A 22949-nucleotide genomic window follows, 5' to 3' on the forward strand; every position below is an offset into this window, starting at 1 on the left:
AAGAATGGGAAATTTATCTTTAATAGTGAACTTGTTGAGCTCCCTATAATCCGGACACATGCGCCATGATCCATCCTTTTTGTGCACCAATACTACTGGAGCAGAGAAAGAATCTTGACTAGGTTGAATTATACCAGCCTCTAGCATTTCTGCAACCATACGTTTAATTTCACTCTTTTGGGCATATGGATATCTGTAAGGCCTGATGTTTGAATGAACACTTCCTGGAATCAAATGAATAGCTTGATCATGATTGCAAATAGGTGGGAGGAGGCCTTTGGGAATCTCAAATACTTTGGAATGATTGTCTAAAACTTTTTGGAGATCTGGAGAAATAGATGATTTCGATGTGGGAACCTCTAACGAACATAATTGTGCAATTATGCCTCGTTCTTTCTTTAGAAGCTTTGTCATGCCATTAGAGTTGATTATCTTTCCTTGTTTCCCTGTGATACCCCTTAATTCAACTTCCTTTCCTTCCGAAAAATATTTCAAGAAAAGTTCTTGAAAATTAAAAGTTATCGTACCCAAAGATTGTAGCCATTGGACTCCTAGTACAACATCAGCACCACCCATTGGAATGGAAAGCATTGGACTATTCAACACATATTCTCCCATCGATAGCTTGATATTATGGCACTTTCCCAAGCAATTTATCGTTCCTCCTTTTGCAACCATCACTTAACACTCTAGTGTTGGATATAGGAAGCAATTCAATTCCTTGGCTATCTTACAATGAATAAAATTATGTGTACTGCCCGAATCAATCAACACTATTACCTTTTTCTTCTTGATATGTCCTTCTATCTTGATAGTTTGTAGAGTGGTAATTCTGGCCAATGCATTACAAGATATGGTCAGATTCATTTCTTCTTTCTTTAAAGTTTGTTCCTGGTGTGTATCCTCTTCTTTTGATGTTTCTTGTTTCTTTTCTTCCTCCTCTTCACAATCTATGTAAAATAATTTCTTCTCAGCACACTTATGACCTTTAGTGTATTTGCTATCACAACTGTAACAAAGCCCTTTGGCTCTTTTTCCTTCCAATTGCTGTGGTGTCAACCTTGTAGGTTGTGGAAGGCTAGGGGAAACAACACTTCCATCTTTATAGTTGTGAGTGGTAGGCTTCCTTGTTGCCATAATTTTTCTTTCAATTTTTCTTGCCAACCTAAATGCCTTCTCTAATGAATCAGGTTCCCAAAGGCAAACCTCATGTTGGATGTTATCCTTTAAAGTCCCTATGAACACATCAATCCTATGCTCTTCTAGAATATCTTTTATCCTTATATTCAATTTTTGGAAATCCTCAATGTGCTCCACCATTGAACCCTTTTGTTTGAGATTTATCAATCGGCTAAAAAAGGTGTTGCTTTTTGTATCTTCATAATGTGCTATCATTTCTTCCGTAAAAATTACCCAAGTGACAAGTTGTTTACAAGAGCAATATCATCAATACCATACAAATTGATTGGGTTCCAAATATAAAGTTGCAATGCGTACCTTTTGTGTGTTTTGCACATTATGGAGATCAAAATATTGCTCCATCTGTAGTATCCATGTTACGGGATCCTTGCCATCAAACTTCCTCATATCGATCTTTGGAACATGGTGGGTCTTCAATCCAACATTAGAATCTATGAAATCATGACTAACATTTCTTTTGTTCTCATCATGAGTTTCCTTTACTACCATTTCGCCATTAGTAAGCATTTCTTGTAGCAACTTTGTCAAATCTATCTTCAAAACTTCCATGTTGCCTTTAAGTTTTGCTTCTATACCATCCATGTTAGCTTCCATGCCATCCATCTTAACTTCCATTCCATTCTTTAAACCATCCATCTTAGCTTCAGTACTTTTTGTGAGAGCGAAATTTGTTGCACTTAGTCTTGTAATTTTGATATATCATGTTGCATTTATTCCTCCTCTTCATGTGTCATAGTACAGATTTCAAGTTGCTTACTAGGTGTTTCCATTTTCTTTTTTCGGGTCATAAACGAATGATAATTGTGCTTCACAATGCTCTTTGAATCACTTCAAACTACTTTCTCGAACAAAACTTATGCAAATTTTGAAAAAAACTACACCTTTTTTTTTTCGCTTTGTATGAGCTCGATATTGAAACGACTGTAACTATACAATTTTGGATCTCCAAGTTCTGAAATTTCGGCCTGCGATAGCCCTCTAAGTCTGTTTTTCAACCCCAAAAGTCTGATCACAATTGGATTCTCCAAGAAAGAGTTATGCCCAATCTCCCGCGATGACCTAATTATAGACTAGTTCAGTAGAACAAACTTGTACGACGTGCCACATGTCACTGTTTCGACCTTCAGCTCTGAAAACAATACCCAACAAACTACAGCCTGTCCTCTTTCTATCACTTTTTACGAAATTTGAATTTGATTCTCAGAGAGAAAGTTATGACGATTTTCCCAAGGTGACCTGTTTGAGATCGAATTCGGGAGCCTGCAAAAACCCTAACTTCCTCAGTTCATATCTCCGAAAATATAGTGAGACAAGATTTGAAATTTGGTCACGAGGTTCATCACGATTTCAGCTCAAATGGGTTTTAATTTCAGCTTTTAAAGCTTTGTAGAAAAAATGTTATAGCGAACATTCCACGATGACCTGTTTGAAGCAGCGAAACCGTAGAATCCAACGCTTTGATACCAATTTTTATGCAACCAGCTCACAAAATAGAAGAAAGAGATAGATCAACGACTTCAAAAGTGGCCTCTTCAAGGGGGAAACCTCCTTTACACAAATGAACAATTCTTGGATGATCCAAATGACAAGACCTCATTTCTATATATAGGAGCCTAAGGGGTCACAATATAATCTGAGTCGACATAACAATAATAATGTAAGAGCACAACAATAACAATAATGGGCTTCTATAGGGCACAATAATAACAATATGGGGACAACATGTGCACAACAATAACAATAAGGGGCTACAATGACAATAATAATAAGGGAATACACTAGTTTTATTAGGGACCTAACAGTCCACATATGGGCATAGAGATGTAGGAGGGAGCAATCGTGGATACATAAGTTACCCCAGCCTTTGTTTTTCCACCCTTCTTCATTTGCCTTTTGCCTTTTCTTGATTTTTCTTTGTATTACTGCTCAGGACTCTAAGAAATGAGAGCATGTTGTGTATGATGTAAGCAAATATTACCCCCTTAAGGAGGGCAATTCATCACCCACCAGGGTTTCGGACGTGCATGGGTTCCTCAATCATGTGGGGGCACTCAGGGGCCCTAGGAACCAGGGTGATGGCCATAATGATAAGGGGTAGAGCTCATGTTTGGCTTTTGCCCACGTGCTATTTTAATATCCCAACCATCTTTTGCATTTTATAATATTTTTTTCTTTTATTTCTTGCTTGTGGCCACGATATGCTTTTAACTTTCTTTTAGTTGCATCAACCTCCAAGACAACATTTCCAAGCTTGACCCAGATATGTGGAGAAGGGGAAGGGGTGTGCCAATGTCTAGCGAACCCAGTGGTCATGTGGACCTATGTTAATTTTAGGCAACAATGGTATGTTCTATGCTTTAGAGCAATTTTACATCAATTTCTTTATTAGCCCAATATCAATATCCAGTTTAGCAATCACATCAACATGATAGTAAAATGAAGATAGAACATAAACATAAATAGTAGAAGACAAACCAAGACAAGAGGACACAAGATGTGGCACCAACCAAGGACAAACCCCAATGTGGGGAAACCCTTGATCAATTATTCTTTTAGTCTTCAATAGTTCGGCAAAGAAATAGTACAATTTACAAATTCTGATAATTTAGAACAACAACAAAAGAGCCCTAACCAAAAAAGTCAACGCTCGTCAACAGGGCAGATTTGACCCTCAAAGATTCAGTCAACTTCGGCCTCCAAACAGCAAGTCTAATCAGCCCAAAACAATCTAAAAAAGTCCAGTCAAAACTGGTCAACAAAAGTCAACCCTACGGCCCGCCCTAATACAATCAACGTTGGTCAAACATGAGGTCAGATTGCCTCGGTTCTTGTGCCCAGATTTGCAACCTGCTAGAACAGAATTCCTCCACCCAAAATCGCACCAAAAACAAGTCAATGCTTGGTCAACGTAGTCAAAACAGCCTCCTGCAAATTCGATCAACATTGGTCAACAGCTAGAATAGAAAAGTACAATCCTTCACACGTGTGGAGAGCTGCCCAGAAATTTGTACCCAATCATGTGAAGAGAGAGAGAAGTGTGAGAAGTGAAGTGTGTCCAAATGAGGATGAAGCATCATGTATTTATAGGCAAGCGTTGAGGATGAATAGACGTGACTGTTGGGCTTCTGAGCCTACATGAGTTTGTTGACCAACCTTGACAACTTGTCCATAATATAAATAAATTCGTATCTTCATTTGTACATGTCAGAATCGGATGATCTTAGATCAATCCTACACCTCTCCAAGAGAGGAATCTAATAAAAATATCAGTTGTCATAAATGAGATGACCCATGTGGAGTTTGGCCCTAGTTGCCAATTTTAACACTCCCTCTCAACTAGGGAGAACTCCACCTGCTAATCCATCTGCCAATCTGTACCATCTTTGCCATCCATGCACTGCTCTACACTGCTCTGCTCTACTGAACTATGAAGAAGAAGAAGTGATCGAGAATGTATCATACCATTCTCTACTGACCCGAAGTCAGTCCCAATCAAAAGAGAGTGTCTCATACCACTCTTACTGACCCGAAGTCAGTTCCAATCAAAAGAGAGTGTCTCATACCACTCTTACTGACCCAAAGTCAGTTCCCATTGATCCCAGATCAATATCGGACATCCTAACATAGGGAGTACGGTAGTACACAATGAGTCCATCGGTAGTTCTATGGTCCCTATCCTCATTTCCCTACTCATTGGCCAGATGAGAGGTACTTCCCATGAGTCCTAGACTGCATGGGTAGGATGTCTCGGCAGGAGAAGGATGAACCACTCGTCTTGCTCACATGTCACCAAGGGGTATCACAGGGGAAGGATGAACCACTCACCCTGTACACAGCAAACCACTAGGGGAAGGCTAAACCACTCACCCTATGGTTGCTCACTGCTCCAAGAAGTACCCCAAGCCCCCTAGAGCTCCCAGAGCTCAATGTCCATCTCATACAGGACCCTCATAAGAGGGTCTCTCCACGACTCCAAGTCGTTCTCGGAAGGCCAAGAATTTGACCTTCCCCAGGGGCTTTGTCAGAATATCAACGACCTGCTCATCAGTCCCAATGTGATGGAGCCTTATTGCTCCTCATTGTACCATATCCCGGATAAAGGGGTACCTGATATCTATATGCTTGGAGTGATCATGAAACACAGGATTCTCTGATAATCGAATCCCACTCTGGTTGTCGCAGAGGATCACGGTGGTATCCAGCACGTCCAAACAGCTCACTGAAGAGCTTCCTCAACCAGACAGCTTCACAGGAGGCCATACTAGCAGTTATGTATTCGGCCTCGACGATGCTCAAGGCAGCCAATTTCTGCTCCCTGCTCATCCAGGATATCAAAGCAGAACCCAAAGAAAACCATCATCCAAAAGTGCTCTTGCAATCAACCACACTACCAGCCCAATCAACATCAGAATAACCATGCAGCCTCACATTTCCGACAGCGTATCTCAGTCCATGAGTGATTGTGCCCCAAAGATATCTCAGAAGATTCTTGGCGGCGATCCAATGTATATGATGAGGCTCAACCATGTATTGGCTCAATGTGTTAACTGCAAAACATATGTCCGGACGGGAGTTCACCAAGAACATTAGCGCTCCTATGAGTTGACAATACTCAGAAGCATTTCCCAATTCAGGTCCAACAGCACTACCACATAACTTCTTAAAGTTAAGTTCCATCGGAGTAGTCACAAGCTTGCGGTCCACCATCCCAAATCTTTCCAATATCTTCACAACATATTTTCCTTGAGAGAGGAAAATTTCACCTGGCTTTGGCCAACCCTCCAACCCTAGGAAATAGTGCATTGGTCCTAGGTCCTTCATCTCAAATTCAGAAGCGAACTCCCTCTTAGATTTGTGAATGAGAGGGTCTGCACCTGTCAAAAAGAGGTCGTCCACATAAAGTACCAAAATGAGAGGTTTATCATTTTCAACCTTGAAGTAAAGGTTCGGATCGGCTTCACTTCTAGTGAATCCCAGCTTCATCAGATAGTTATCGATCCTCTCATACCAAGTTCAGGGTGCCTACTCCAATCCATAGAGAGCTTTCTTCAACCTGCATACATGAGATTCCTGATCATGAACTTCAAACCCCTCGGATTGTTCGACATAGACTTCCTCTTTGATTGAATCATGCAAGAAGGCGATCTTGACATTCATCTGATGTAGGTTCCATCCTTGCAAGGCAACAAGGGCTATGATCGAGCGGATGGTGGTGTATCAGACAACAGGTGCAAATATCTCATTGTAATCTACACCTTCCTTTTGAGAGAAGTCTCAAGCAAAAAGCGAGCCTTGAACTTTTCTGCACTTCCATCAGCTCCATGCTTGATTTTGTAGAGCCACTTAGAAGTGACAACCGATTTGTCCTAGGGTCTAGGGACCACATCCCAGACATCATTCTTCATAATTGACTCGTATTCTTCATTTATAGCATCCTTCCAAACTTGTTGTTTCATAACTTCTTCGAATGATGAAGGCTCATTTTGAATGCTAGTGCTCATGGTGATCAAATATTCTTGATACCTGTTCGGCTTCTTGCTTTCACAGAAAGTCCCCCTTGGTGCAATGTGCCTCTCAGCATCTTCAGGAGTCTCCATAAGACATGAGGGTCTCCTCTTGGAGGAGGAAGGCTCATGAGGGAGTAGATCAATAGGATCCATAGGTTCATCAACATCAGGCATCGTTTCATCCTCTTTTTCACCCTAATTTCCTGTGTCAGCTTCTTTGTCCTTCCTTGGGATAGGAAGGTTGTTGATCTTCCGAGGGCCATATCTTCGTCGAAGGTGACATCATGACTTATCTCCACTTCCTTTTGACCAGCCACATAAATTCTATATCCCTTAGAATTTTCACTATAGCCCACAAAGATTCCTTTCTTCCCAGATGCACCCAATTTGCTTCTTTTCTCTTTCGGCACATGAAAATATACAGGCTTCCAAAAATTCTAAAATGAGAGACATCGAGTTTTTTATCAGTGAACATTTCTTCGAGAGCCTTGGAGTCCAATGCTTGATGAGGGCATCGGTTTTGAACATACACTGTGGTATTTGCAGCTTTAGCCCATAGAAACTTCAGAAGGCCTTGATCATGAAGCATGGCACGGGCAACGTCTACAATAGAGCGATTCTTCCTTTCAGCCACACCATTCTCCTCGAGAGTGTATGGCGTCGTAGTCTCCCTCTTAATGCCAACTTCTCTGCAATAATCTTGGAATTCATTGGATTCTAACTTGGGCATACATGTCACCATCTATCTCACATCAGGTAGGGCCTTATAATGAAGATGGGCGAACCTTCGGTGCCATAGTTCAAATTGTAGAGATATGTCGCAAGACATGGCTCCCAATGGACTTCCTCCAACTTCATACAAACTATCAACCCTGAACCCAAGATTAAAAGCATCCTTGAAATTTCTTTTCCAAACATGTACCTTTCCATCGATAAAAGCCACCTTGAATCCTTTATCTTCCATTACTGAAATGGACACCAGGTTCTTCTTGAGATCGGGTACATATAGTATTTCTTGCAAATGAATAGTGTTACCTTGATTCAATTGAAGGGTAACATTCTCTACTCCCTTCACGGGATAGGTGGCATCATCTCCAAGGATGATCTCCAAGTTTGTCTCCTTCTCTATTAGATTAGGGAGGGCTTCCTTGTATCCGGTGAAGTGCCTTGAGGCACCACTATCAATCAACCAAGTTCCTAAAGTGTCCGGAGGAGAGGCAGTGGAGAGGGTCGATATAAGATAATACTCTTTCTTCTTATTGTTAACAACATTGGATTCATCATACCTGGAGTTCCTTGATATCTTGGAGGGTCGACCATTTCTTTGATGTCCCGCATTCCTTTTTCCTTTGCCTTTGGACCTGCCACTCCTTTGATCGTTGTTATTGAAGTTGCCCCTGGAGTTGTTATGATAGTCATCATCTCGAGGTGTATCCCTTCTATTAGGACACTCCCTTGCATAGTGGCCAAACTTATTGCAAACAAAGCATCTTCCCTTCCTTCCATTTTTTAATCTCGGTCTTCCTTGACTATGCTTCTTTGAACCTGCATTGTTCTTCCTCTTAGCATGAGCAGAGAATGCAGTGGGGTTTCTTCTATTAGAAAGCATTTCTTGCTCCACCATTCTTGTTTCTTCTTGAATGCATCTCAACATCAATTCTTCAAACCCTGGAATTCGTTCATTGTTGAGTATAGTGGTTCTAAATACATACCACTCAGGTGGGAGTCCTCCAAGGGTGGTGAGAGTAAGTTCCCTGTCAGGAATGACTTCTCCAATCGATAATAGATCATTGTAAAGTTGTAAAAGAGTCATCATTGTGAAGATTGTAAAAGAGTCATTATGCCTAGAGTCGAAGAGGCAATGTTGGGAGGTATAGGAGTCACTGTTGGGATGATGTCATGGTTGGATTGCAGGTCATAAAGTGATTAGGTATTTGGTCAAATACACGAAAATCATTGTACATCTTATTGTATCGTGGATTGTTGTCCTTAGTTTGGGAATCCACAGTCTTGTCTTATTTCAATGATTATAGGGTGGCAGGGAGGTGCTAGGCAGGTGTATGAAGTCGCCTATAGGTTGGGGCCTGTGAACACTTCAGGGTGGTATGGTGGTGCTAGGGCATCCATTCAGTTGATTACTGAAGAAACCAGGGCGTTGGGCGTCCTTCCAGTGGGAGCTGGAGAAGAATGCTTTTCTAGAATTCTAGGAAGTTGTTACTTTCATTTCAGTTGGGGCTGAAGATTAAGAATTTATTAGAAAAGCGTTCGGTGGTTTTTGACACGGAGGGGATTTTCCACCTAAAATTCTTGTGCCTACTGTGTTCTTTTATTTCTTGTTATTACTGCATAAACATTAATAATAATTGAAGATTAACTAATGCTCTGAAAAAATTTAAAAGTGCTAATTGCTAAGGAATACTGATTCACCCCACCCTCAGTATTTCCAACAATTAGAATCAGAGCCAAGTTCCTTCAATAGCAGTCTAACAACTGGAAGGAGATCATGGAGTATACTAGGAATAGAGTTCCTTTGTTCAATGGAAATAACTATGCACTTTGGAGTGGAAAAACGCAGGTTCATTTGTTGGCACAAGGATACGAAGTATGGGAAATCGTTGACAAAGGCTTCACACCGACCTAGGATGAACAAGGTAAGAAAAATATGGTATATGATGCAAAGGCTAAAGATCTTATTATCAGTGGACTTATCGAATCTGTTTATCTTAAGGTATTGAGTTACAAAACTGCTAAAGAGGTAGGGGGCAAGCTTGAAAAAAAATATGCAGGTGACTCAAAGGTAAAAGAAGCAAAGCTTCAAATTTTCAAGGCAAAATTTGAGCAACTCAAAATGAGGGAAGATGAAGATATTGCTGCATACTTTCAGCATATTGATGAAACAACAAATACATTGGAAGGTTTGGGTGAACCTGTTGAAACGAAAATTGTTGTCCAAAAGATCCTCAGAACCTTGCCAGCAAGATTTAACCCTAAGGTATCTGTCTTGGAAGATAGATCGAATCTAACCAATCTCAGCATAGATGAATTGCATGGAATTCTTACGGCATATGAAATGAGGATTGAAGAAGAGGATGACACATCTCACTTAGAAACTGCATTTGCCGCATCCATGAAGAATAGTAAGGACAAGCATACTCTGAAAGCAAAAACTTGCAATTGTAAGGATGAGGAAAATGAAGAAGATGAAGAAGAATTCTCAAATAAAGAATTTGCCTACTTCACACGGAAAATGAGAACAGGTATGGGAAAATTCAAAGGTAAACTTCCATTAATATGTTTTGATTGTGGTGAGGTTGGGCATTTTGCAACCAAATGTCCTCACAAAAATGAGGGTGTTACAAAAGGGAAGAAGAAATGGTTTAAGAAAAGTTTCTTCTCCAAAGAAGATAGTTCCTCATCCGAAGAAGACAGTGATAACGAAGAAGAATTCAACGGAAGAGTATTATTTATGGCCAAGCACAATAAACAAGAGGCACCTGACAAAGAAGGAGATGAAGAAGAAGAAATGACTAAAGTCGAATTTCAAAACGAAGTAATCAAGGTTATCAAAGAGCTCAAGGCTGAAAAGAAGCATGTTAACACTCTTGAAGACGAATTGAAGACAGAAAGGGAACAGGTCCTCAATCTTAAAATCAAGGTTGAAGAATACAAACAAATTGAAGAATCACTCAGGAAAGAAGTAAAGGAAAGCAACAAGGAGAGAGAAGCATTGGAAGCTGAAATAGTTTCTTTGTGAAAGGAAGTAAAAAGTGGAAAAACTCTTCAAGACTATGCCAATATTTCAAAGGCTTTGGACGAACTCATCAACAACCAGCGATCATGCAGTGACAAGACTGGTCTTGGTTACAAAGAAAAATCTGAAAGGAGTCAAGTCCTTCTATGACAATTAAAGAAGCTGGATATGCAAAATCTACCAAGCAAATAGATCTCTCAGCTAAATCAAGAGATCAAGACTCGCAGGAAGAACCTTGGAAGACAATTCCTCGAAGAATATTTCCTCCCAGGTACCAACCTATCTTTTATGGTCATTGTTATTCATGTGGAAGGTTTGGACATAGAGTTGCAGAATGTCGCATGTATGTTTGGAATGAATATAATTCCAGGAGATCCTTCAGAAATGGATATTCCAGAACTCAGCATAATATCAACAAATTTGATCATTTGAGAGATGATGTCGAATGTTACAAATGTAACAATTTTGGACATATGGCTAGGGATTGTGAAGTTCCAGACAGGTACATCGACAAAAACCTAGAAACAAATTTGCAGGATCACGAGATAGACACCAAACGGAATCTTCTATGAATAACATCGAATGTTACAAATGTCATAACTATGGACACATAGCTCGTAACTACAAGTACAAGATGGAATCAACCATGAATGAAAGCTTGACGACGAGAATAAGAAGGTTTGGAAAGGAAAACACGTACAAGATGAACAAGTACAAGATGAGCAAGAAAAGAAAGAAAGCAATAAGGTCCCAATAGTTAGGCTTTCACGATTCGTAACGAATTGTGAGGAATCAACAGTGGCTTCGGTTAATGACTCGAGTCAAGACGGTCCCTTAAATGACACACTATTCTGAACAATTCAGCTTATCGACTACTAGAAATTTGAAGATGAGGAGTCTATGCAACAGTGTATGACACAAGTCTACGATTGACAGACAAGTAGTTTGAACAAGATGGCAGTTTCATTACATGTTAAGGGGGAGAAGAATAGTTGAAGCAATACAGATTCAAGAAAGGAAGCGTTGACAAGCAATCTCTATGTGAAAGTGGATCAAGAATATTCATATATCAAATCAAGTACATCAGGAAATGCTCAAGAAATTCCAGATTGAAGATTGCAAGCTAGTCCTTACCCCCATGGTAACAGGTTGCAAGTTAAGCTTAGAAGACTCATCAAAGGATGTGGACCAAAGGTTGTATAGATCCATGATTAGTAGTCTCCTATATGTGACAGCCTCCCGACCAGATGTGATGCAGGTAGTTGGACAAGTAGCACGATTCCAAGCAACACCAAAAGAATCTCATATCATTTTCGTCAAAAGAATTCTTCGATATCTTAAGGGCACAACGGAATATGGTCTCTGGTATCCCAAAGGAAATGATCTGGTCATCCAAGCTTATACAGATGCAGATTGGGCAAGAAGTGTTGATGATCGTAAGAGTACCAGTGGAGCAGTGTTCTACCTAGGTGGTTGCCTTGTCTCATGGTTAAGTAAAAAGCAGTCTTCAATCTCGTTATCCATAGCGGAAGTAGAATACATCGCAGCAACAGCTTGTTGTACTCAAGTTCTCTGGATGAAGCAAACCTTGCAAGATCTTCAAGTTAAGTTTGATGAGCCTATTCCCATCTTCTGCGATAACACCAATGCCATCAGTATCTCCAAAAATCCTGTGATGCATTCCAAAACAAAGCACATTCCAATCAAATATCATTTCGTTAGAGAGCAGGTCGCCGAAAAGAATATCAAGCTTGAATATGTTGGCACAAAGGAACAAATTGCTAACATCTTTACCAAACCATTACCTCATGAAGAATTTGAGTATCTTCGCCAAAAGCTTGGGATTCTCCCAAGTTCTCATTAGAATCTTTCTCTTATCTAACTAAGTAGAAAGGGGGAGTGGAGGTGTGTACAGGTCCACAGGATGACAATTTGTCAGGGGGAGTTACCCTTTGCCATTGATGACAAAGGGGGAGAGAAGGCAGTAGGAAGAGGTGTCATGATCGCAGGGGGAGTACTTGTGTTTCCATCAATACCAAAGGGGGAGATTGTTGATCAATGGTTTTCATTGATGTCAAACCAAGCAGCACCAGGGGCTACCCCGATCTTGCATGGGCATTTTGACTTGACAACTTACTCTATTCTGAGTCAAGGATCTTCTAGATGGATTCTACTCATCGAGATGTTTCCATTGATATATGGCACACCACGTAATTCTTCACAGTTTGAGAGATATTCGTGTTTGAAGTTAGTAACCCCAGTTAATGGGCTAAAACCCTATGGGGTTGTGGCATGGCACTCATAATTGGTTGTGGTCATTGAATATTCAATAATTAACAATGTTTTTTTTTGCTCCTAAAATCCCTCCAACGTTCACTTATTGAGGACCCTCTCAACTCAAGACATTCATATAAATAGTGACCCTCATATCCTCCTCTAGTAGGGATTTTATGGCTTCAAACAAGTCATCGTGGCATTTTCGCTATAAATTTTTTTTGCGAAGCTTTAGAAGCTTAAATTAAAACTCATTTGAACCGAAATATTGATGAACCTTGTGACCGAATTTCAGATCTTGGTTCGCTATATTTTCGGAGATATGATCTGAGGAAGTTAGGGTTTTTGTAGGCTCCTGAATTCCATGTCAAACAGGTGACATTGGGAAAATTGTCATAACTTTCTCTCTGAGCATTGGATTCAAATTTCGTAAATAGTGACAAAAAGAGGATGGACTGTAGTTTGTTGGGTATCGTTTTCAGGGCCAAAGGTCACAACAATGACACGTGGCACTTTGTACAAGTTCGCTCTACTGAACCAATCTATAATCAGGTCATCGTGGAAGATTGGGCATAACTCTTTCTTGAAGAATCCAATCTTGATCAGACCTGTGGGGTTGGAAAGAGAACTCAGAGGGCTACCACAGGAAGAAATTTCAGACCCTGGAGATCCGAAATTACATAGATACAACAGATTCAATATCAAGCTCCTAGAAGGCAAGAAAAAACATGCATTCAAGGATCACTGCAGTAAGGACCACACATCAACAGTTAAGGGTAAGTCTCCTACAACAAGGTATGTATGATTAGTGTTTACATTTGAATTTTGAGTATCATCTCTGACATATGTTTTTGCAGGACAACATAAGTATATACAGGGTCTCGATTATATCTCTATGTCTCTATATGTCACAGTTAGTTTTTCGGATGTCCTATTCTTGATACTACACATTTGATGCTACATATTCTTGACGCTGCACCAAGTCTGCTAAATCTATATGATGTTAGTCCAGGCCTATATCAAGCGTGGGAGTCTTTATCTACTGCTGCAACAAGTCAACAACAAAAGTAACAAGCACACTTCAGGTGTGCATTGTAATTTTAATTTGTGTTTATTCATTATTATGCACTTACATGTGTTTTGCAGGCAGAGGTAAGTTGAAGGGTATTTTGTTTTGTTTTGGAATTGGTTTCGCAGGCAAATTTTGTATGCAGGTAGAGGAAGATTCAAGTACAACATCAAGAAAGAATTCAAGAGCAGAACTATCAAATCAAAGGAAGCATTGCAGTGGGACATCCTTGAAGACATGACAGCCATCCAAATATCGTGAAGTATTGTTAAGGCCAAGAGTCATCATTGTAAAGTTGTAAAAGAGTCATTTATAAAAGAGTCATCATTGTAAACGAGTCATTTGTAAAAAAGTCATCTTGTAAAGTTGTAAAAGAGTCATCATTGTAAAGTCGTAAAAGAGTCATCATTGTAAAGATTGTAAAAGAGTCATTATGCCTAGAGTCGAAGAGGCAGTGTTGGGAGGTATAAGAGTCATTGTTGGGATGATGTCATGGTTGGGTTGCAGGTCATAGAGTGATTGGGTATTTGGTCAAGTACACGAAAATCATTGTACATCTTATTGTATCGTGGATTGTTGTCCCTAGTTTGGGAATCCACAGTCTTGTCTTCTTTCAGTGATTATAGGGTCGCAAGGAGGTGCTAGGCAGGTGTATGAAGTCGCCTACAAGTTAGGGCCTGTGAACACTTCAGGGTGGTAAGGTGGTGCTAGGGCGAGTTGTGGCTCGCTAGGGTGTTGGGGCATCCATTCAATTGATTACTGAAGAAACCAGGGCGTTGGGCGTCCTTCCAGTGGGAGCTGGAGAAGAATGCTTTTCTAGAATTCTAGGAAGTCGGTGCTTTCATTTCAGTTAGGGCTGAAGATTAAAGAATTTATTAGAAAAGTGTTCAGTGGTTTTTGAACCGAAGGGGTTTTCCACCTAAAATTCTTGTGCCTACTGTGTTCTTTTATTTACTGTTATTACTGCATAAGCATTAATAATAATTGAATATTAACTAATGCTCTGAAAAGATTTAAAAGTGCTAATTGCTAAGGGATACTGATTCAACCCCCCTCTCAATATTTCCAACAACCTATTTGACACTCCTTGAGCTAAACCCTAGCCTTTTGATTTGCCCATAAGCCACTTGAACCTGAGTCTTGACTTTATTCATTCATCCACTACAAACCATGGCTTGTCATACCCTAATTCACTGGATATTTTTATTGTAGGATCCTTAGGGGGCACTTATTTTAAGATCCTTGGGATACTCGATCCCTGAGCCCTACTAGGGAAACCTCCCTTGTGTTGGATTGTGTCCTTCACTAAAGAGAGGGGAGTAGTTCGTAAGGTGACAGTGGTAACATTCCTATGCGTTGCACACTGTTTAGGTCACTAGTGAGGCTTTGCACTAGGTGCTAGATTTTGCTATAACAATACCATTGCACTCACTCCCTCCACAAGTTTTGTGTACTCAAAGGCATGGAAGAGATCAACAACGGAATGATGGTGTTAGCATCTTTACCTACAAAATATTGTTCCTACTTGTAATCATTGTCATTGAACATAGAACTTGACAAAATTTGTTTTTCCTTGGATTGAAGATATTGCAATTACAATGCATTATCAAGCTCTACAAAAAAAACGTTATTAAACTTGACCCCAATAGGAGTAAAACATCTTTACAAATTTGCAAGAAAATTACCTAAAATATGGATACTTTTAAGAACAAGCATGTAGATGCGGATATGCTATAACACCTCGAAATCATCAAGAGATGGCATCTAGCAGTCTGAACATTAAAATGTAACAATCAATCGATAAATTTCTGTATATATACTTTAAAATATGCACATTACTAAATCCCAAATTCTTAAATTTTGGTAAGGTGTGCTTCTCTACCATAAGATCAGCTTCTTTAAGAAATGCACCCACACTTCTAGTGACCTTGCTTGTTAATATAGATGGCACATTGTAGCAAGGTTTAGAAGAAAAGGAGATTGAACCTAATAAATATTAAAATCTTAGTTAAGATTCAACTCCAAATATGAGCCTCCTTTGATAATGAATCTAGTGATGTATTCCCCCTCTTGCTTGTAGTGAATTTGATGAAGTGGTTTCAGCACCAGTGCAGGTTGTCCCTACGAAATGGGTAGAATCCGTTCTTGAGTGGTCAAAATTGATTTCATAAAGAAAAAAATTTATATGAAACTTTTTAGGTAAGCTTTGTTTGAACCAATTGATAAGTTCAATCTTTTCGTTTGATCCTAGAAATAAATAGCTGATTAATACTCTAAATAGAATAATTTATTCTATTAACAATTTAATGTCCAATTTCATTACATAAGAGAACAAGTATCATTAAACGCATTTGACTATTCTAGTATTAGTAAGATTATTCTCGTTGATGAGCGAATATTTTGGCTACATTGACATTGACTTCCAAGCATCAGTCCAGACCACAAAAATGTGCTACGGAATCTAGCTGCCTCTGAAGTGCTTTAGAGTGGAAGATAGAAGGTCTATGTGGTAAACAAAGAGAAGATAGAGATCAAAGCTCTATGACATAAATAAGTATATTCATATTGTAATCCAATGACATATCTCAAGCCTTGCTCCTCTAACATATCTATCCATATGCGGAAGAGCATGGAAGATATTGTCCCTGTTTAACTCCAATAATGCTCTCCATAGCAACCACTGCAGACCTTTCAAGCCACGGTGAGAACATGGGTGCCTAATAAGCATTAAGTTATGTTTCAGCCTTGAGCTTTGCCAGCTCAAAATGAAAATCCATGCTCTCTATGTGCCAAGAAAATACAATTGTCTTGGAAAACCTTCTTTTGTTCTTAAAAACAAATTGATATTTCTGATGAAGATGGCAGGAAACAAAGCATTGGATTTGTGAAACTTATCGTGAAATTTATAGCACGGGGACACAGTTGAAAAACACATTTGAAGCTGGACATCATGCAAACATGGTTTGGAACATCTCATGAGCTGGATAGATCGGAGACGGAGTCCAGAAATAGTTCCATGGAATGGAAACAAGGCACTGAAAAGCTTTGGATAAGATTTAGTAAAAAGGGTATATTTGGTCACATGGAAGCTCCATTTCAACGAAACAACACTGGAATGGTTAAAAGGTAAGTACTGGTCATCCATCCCCAGCCAAGCTCTCTTGGCTGCTTGCAGAAAGGCAAAGGCATCCTTGTCACACGGCAGGGTAGTGTACATTCTAGTAGGGAATCAAGCCTAACCTAGAAATGAAGACCGAAGTCACTTGTGATGTGGCTCTTATCAACATTTGTCTTCAAGTAGTACATGTCTGAAAAATTGAAAATAACGAATTGCCCAACTGGTGGTTGTGGTTTCAAATCTCACAAGGTGGCCTAACACAAGAGGTAGATGCACCCTGTCCTCCTACTTTTCCCCAACACGGACAGAAAGCATAAAAGCGGTGCAGATACCCAATTTCACAGACATTATAACTCGTAATTCTTATAACCATTGCCAATGAAAGTGTATTACCTGGAACCAAATTTTTAAGTAGAAAGCGGTGCAGGAATGACCTGCAGCGCAGAGTAGCCTGAGAGCGACGCTGCTGTCAACGCCTCCACTGAGCAGCACTGCAACTCTGAGGCTCTGCTTCTTCTTCATCCCATAAGGCATGCAGCACTCCAGAAATTTTTCTTCTTCAAGGCCCTTCTTCCATTCTGGAACTACACCCACGCCAGCTTCCCCGTGGCTGTAATTGCAATGCCTGAGAGGAGTAATTGGGTACGACTTGACAGCCCGGAAAAAGCATGCCTTGGGTGGACTTGAGGACTTTACCACAGCGCGCGTGAAGATTTGTCGAGAATGTTTAGCAACGGAGAATAGCAGTGGGCAAATCGGGTACACTGCCAATCCCATTCCCATTTATTCCCATTTACGAGCAGAGCTTCGGCATTGGTGGCATATATCCCAGTCTATAAACTTCGTTGAACATGACAATTCCTCCGGTCTTCTAAGGTGCAAAGCCATGCCAAAAGAATAGGCCACTTCTAATATCTGGTAAAACTTAATCATCTGTCAAATCCAACACAATGTACGGTTAAAGTAATAACAAATACAAAAAAATTAAGTTTAAAAAAAAATAATGAATTAAAATTTTAAAACTCTGAAGGGGTATGACAAATTTATGCTAGATAGAGGGTTTGTTTATCCAATGTTAAAATGGAGCGAAAAAATTATGTTAAATACTATGTTATAAAAAAGAGTATGATAAAATTATGCTAAAGAGTGGATTTGTGTGTTTGTTGAGTTTGTTTATATAAAAATTATATTAAAAAAACGAAAGAAAGAAAAGATAATTGGGAGATAATTCGGTTATTTGGCAAAGTATGGAGCATTATTATGCTAAATATACTATGTTAAAAAAGAGTATGATAAAATTATGCTAAAGAGTGGGCTTGTGAGCTTGTTTATCTAAAAATTATACTAAAAGAATGAATGAATGAAAGAAAAGACAATTGGATTACTCTACAAAGTATTGAGCATTTTTTTAAAGTAAAATATGGGAAAATTATTTGATAAAAACTCTTAAGGGGTATGACAAATTTATGCTAAATAGAGGGCTTGCTTACCCAAAAGCTATGTTAAAAAAGAGTTTGACAAAATTATGCTAAATATTATGTTAAAAAAGAGTATGACAAAATTATGCTAAATAGTGGCTTGTGGGCTTGTTTATCCAAAAATTATACTAAAATATTGAATGAACAAAAAAAACAATTGGGTTACTTTGCAAAGCATTGTGCATTTTCTTTTTTGTTTTGATTAGAGTAATTATAATAACAACTATTAATATTAAGAGCGAAAAGAACATTAATATTAAAACAATATTTTGTGATGTAAATCCAATGACATGATAGTTTGTGGAAAAAAAATGAATTAAAACACTCATAGATTTTATATACACACACACACAATTTGGTGCTCATTTCAAGTGGCAACAAAAAAGTTATTTGAATTCACTTACTAATTTTTTAAATAGTTTTTTTACAAAAAATTAAATAAGCATTCCATGTCAATTTGTTGTGACTCGTTTATCAATCTATCTTCACAACTTCAATAAAAATATCAAAATTTAATAAAGTCACTCTACATCTCAATTTCTTTAGTATCTCCATCAAAGTATTTAAAGATCACCTTCCATCACTTGTCTAACTATATATCTATCTTTAAAGCATTGATTTAACATCATGAATTTAAAAGGAAACACTCTAAGTCTCTTATCGAAATATTACCTCCATTAAAGCTCTAAACATTACTTTTGTTTCTAACTTATCTGCCTATATTCAAAACATCAATCTTTACAAGTTCTCTCTCAAATCCGATTACAACCACACTATAACCTAAGAATTTCCAACAAATCAATTTTCCAATTGTTAGTATTGCACATTTTGCTAACTATTTTTCATATTTATGTTTAAAGATGCAGGTTCCCGGTCTCTATATTTAAAGCATGTTGCAATGTTGGCATTGATGTCAAATGATCATTGTCATGTTCATGATGTTGCTTTGATGTTGAATGTTGACGAGTGTATCACGTTGATGAGGTTGTTTGATGTTGCAAGGTTCATGAGTTCATAATGTTGATGAGGTTACTTGATGTTGTATGTTGATGAGGTGGATTTCTCAAGGTTGATTGTGTTGATTGCTTGTAGTACAAAGGCTTATCAGAGTGATGTGCAAGAAAAGGTTGATTAAGTGATGTGATGTGCAAAGGATTTGATGCTTGACAGTTGATGATTACATTGATGATTGATTTGATGTTTATCCTCTAACAAAATGAAGACATAATGGCACATAGGACCAGAAAACAAAACTTGAAGAACATATTGTTTTGATTGAATAGAATCAGTTTATATTTTTGGCCTCTTACAAGTGTAATGCTCTTGTTTCTCTCGGGACCTATGCTATAACAATGGTTAGCAAGTGTTTAGCCTACGTTATCCTAGATAATAACACACCCTAGCTTCTACTAGCCTATGTTACAGCATATTTGGTCATCCAAGTCTTGTCTTATGTAATGATGAATCCTTGACCATGATTTTTCTGGATGTACAATCAGTACAAAGCAAATTTGTCCTAATTTGAGACTCAACTGAAATTGAAGAGTTGAGATGCAAATAGTCTTGGAATACCAAGAGACAACTCCTCATTTGAATCCCTGCATAGAATGCAAATAGTCAAAGAATAGTGCTTATAAAAGATGCATTGTTGAATGAGAATTAAGATTTGGCGAATTTAGCATTTGTATGAGAGAATTCTTGAACAAGCCTGGCAAGGAGAAAAGAGGAAGAGAAAGTGTAGCAAAATTGGAGTAGATTTGAAGAAGAGGAAGTAGAGAGGATAAGTAACAGAAAAGAGGACAAAAATTAATTTCAAAATACAGATAAAGATCAGGTAACTAGCAAATCTGATTCATAATTTGATTGGGGGATTGTAGTCTCCTTTCAAGTCCTTGCTTAATAAAGAGCAGGTTGTAGCATGTTGAGGTAGGAGCCTCCTGCAGGTTGTAGCTTCCTTGCAAGTTGAATCTTGCGGAAGACTTGAGGTAGCCGCCTCATGTAGGTTGGAGCCTACGGAAAATTTGATGTAATAGAGGAGTATAATCTTGCCTTCACATCACTTTTAGCCAAAAATTCATGCTTTTCTCCCTTTATGGGTTTCCACTTATATCCGGTGTCTTCATGTGTTGAATGTTGAATGTCTCTCTTGTGTGAATGCTTTTGAATATTTTTTATATATGAAAATTTCTCTCTAGTAACTGCAAAAGGAACAATTAAAAGTTGAAATCATACATAAGCCATTAGTTGCAAAATAAAATACTTGAGAAAGGAAATTAAGTTGAATTAAATATGCAAAAACACAGGTTACTGATTCCCCCCCCCCCCCCCAATAATTCCAAGTATTTATCTATTGGTATCAGAGTAGGTTCCTTTAGTATTAGTTTAACAATTGGGAGGTAGTCCTAAATCATTAAAATGGTGAGTCGGGAAGGTTGCTCAACAAACAAAGCCCCTTTGTTTAATGGTACAAATTATGATTTGTGGAGTAGAATTATGTGATGCTTGGATATGAAGAACCAAAGAAAATGAGTAGTGACAAGGATAACAAATTGGAATTCATATCCAATGCAAATGCTATGAATGGTCTTCTTAGTGGATTAAGTGAGTCAAAATTTATTAAGGTAATGCATTGTAAAACAATGAAATAAATCTGGGACAAACTGCAAAATATTCATGAAGGAGATACCAAAGTAAAAATGGCCAAATTACAAGTATATAGAATGTAGTTTGAGACATTAAAAATGAATGATGGTGAAGATAATGCTGAGTTATTTCTAAGAGTAGATGAAGTTGTTAATTTCATGATGGGTCTAGGTGAGACACTCAAAGAGGGTGTAATAGTTCAAAAATTACTAAGGTCATTACCTTCAAAATTTAATCCTGAGGTTTCAGCTATACAAGAAACAACCAACTTTGAGATATTAAACAAGGATCAACTACTTGGTTCTTTGATAGCAAATGAAATGTGGATAGCAAAAGGAAAGACACCCACACGAGTTGCAGCTTTCAAAGCAGACAAGTCTACAAAAGACAAGGAATGTTCATGCTAAGACTCCGAGGAAGAAGAAGCAAAATTTGTCAGAAGATTGAATAAATTTACGAGTAAGTACAAAAGCAAAATCCCATTTAAATGTTTTAATTGTGGAAGAGTGGGGCATTATGCCTCATATAAGAAAGAAGAAAATCAATCTAGAGGGAAAGAAAAGAACAAGTTCAATAAAATGCAGAAAGAGAATAAGGTTAAAAAGAAGAGTCTCCTTGCGTAAGAATATAGTAGAACATTTGAAGGTTTCAATGAATCGTCTAGTGAAGATGGAGCTAGCAAATTTATTCTTATGGCCTTAGAAAACTTAGAAGAAGAACTTAATGAATATGGGGAAGAAGAAGAAGGTGAGGTAGGCCTTGAGGGGGAGTTGATAAATGCCATAGAGGAAATAGAGAGACTCAAACAAAAGAATAAGAAATAGAAAGATATTCTGTTAAAATATGTAAAAGAAGAGTCTAATTCATAAGATCTTGTCAAGTTGAAAGTGAACTAGAAGAAGTAAAGAAGGTGGAGGACATTATGCTACAACAAATAAAATAGGAAATCAAGGAGTGTGAAAGATTGGAAGAAGAAGTGGTAACCTTGAGGAAAAAGCTAGAGAAAGCACATATTGACTTAACTATAAAACTTCAACATATAAAAGGGTCTCAAAAACTGGATGTGATATTAAATGCTCAGAGATCTCCACTTATGAAAGTTGGGTCAAGCTATGAAGGAGAATCTAGTAAAAGTAAGACAAAGGACAAAAATACAAATATTTTTGTAAAAGTTGTCAAGGGAGATCATTGCAGTCCACATTAGACCGAAAGAGGAGAATAATGAGATTAGCAGTACACTAAATGAACAAGGAAACATTGCACCTATGAAGAAACAACAAAGAACCACTTCCAATTAATTGCAGCATACAAAAACAATGGACAAATAGACAATAAGCTACCATAGACCATACTTCTTCAAGAGATAAATTTATCAAATGCCAAGGAGAATCTATTCTCAAGTATTATCCATTCCTAGGTATGGAAACTTTTTTATGGATATTGTTATTGTTGTAAAAATTTAGATGAAAATCTATAAATTGCAGAGCTTATGTGAGAAGAAACGAAGTGACAAACCCTAAAAGAAGTGAAGTAAACAATAGATCTAAAAAACATCAAAACAAATATAAATCTAGATAGGAATCCATTTACACCACTTTTTGATATCACTGAATGTCTCTACTATCACAATTCCAAGCATAAGTCGTATGCATGTCAACTCATAAGTACTAGGTCACAATCCCAGAACAATTGTAAAACAAAAGAACATATGTAGTGGAGAAAGAGGAAAAGAAAGTTAATAAGTGTAGCCTAGTTTTGTATGCTCAAAATCAAAATAGTCAATGGTGTGTGGACAATGGCTATTCTAGACATATCAGGGGACAAGAGCAAGTTTATGTATTTATATGAAAATAAAATAGGGAATGTGACATTCGAAAATGATGCAGCAGGAATAATTGTACGAAAGGGT

General features: G+C 38.2%; 1 protein-coding gene across 10 annotated transcripts in view; it reads right to left on the reverse strand.

The window, feature by feature from the left end:
- LOC149153393 (uncharacterized) overlaps window positions 1-17841 on the reverse strand; it is a 420894-nt gene extending 403053 nt beyond the window's left edge. For 3 of the 10 annotated variants that reach the window (XM_089438847.1, XM_089438846.1, XM_089438848.1), the window contains exon 1: window positions 17313-17841. In XM_089438847.1, the coding sequence (XP_089294973.1) occupies window positions 17313-17702 (390 nt within the window). In that variant the 5' untranslated portion in view covers window positions 17703-17841. The remainder of the gene's footprint in view (window positions 1-17312) is intronic. The other 7 variants (XM_089438844.1, XM_089438841.1, XM_089438843.1 and 4 more) reach the window with 3 other exon arrangements.
- Between the last annotated feature and the right edge of the window lie 5108 nt (window positions 17842-22949).

The sequence above is a fragment of the Pinus tabuliformis genome, chromosome 9 (genome assembly GCF_031772625.1).
Source record: "Pinus tabuliformis cultivar Carrire ecotype Pingquan chromosome 9, CPIR1, whole genome shotgun sequence".
NCBI lineage: Eukaryota > Viridiplantae > Streptophyta > Pinopsida > Pinales > Pinaceae > Pinus > Pinus tabuliformis.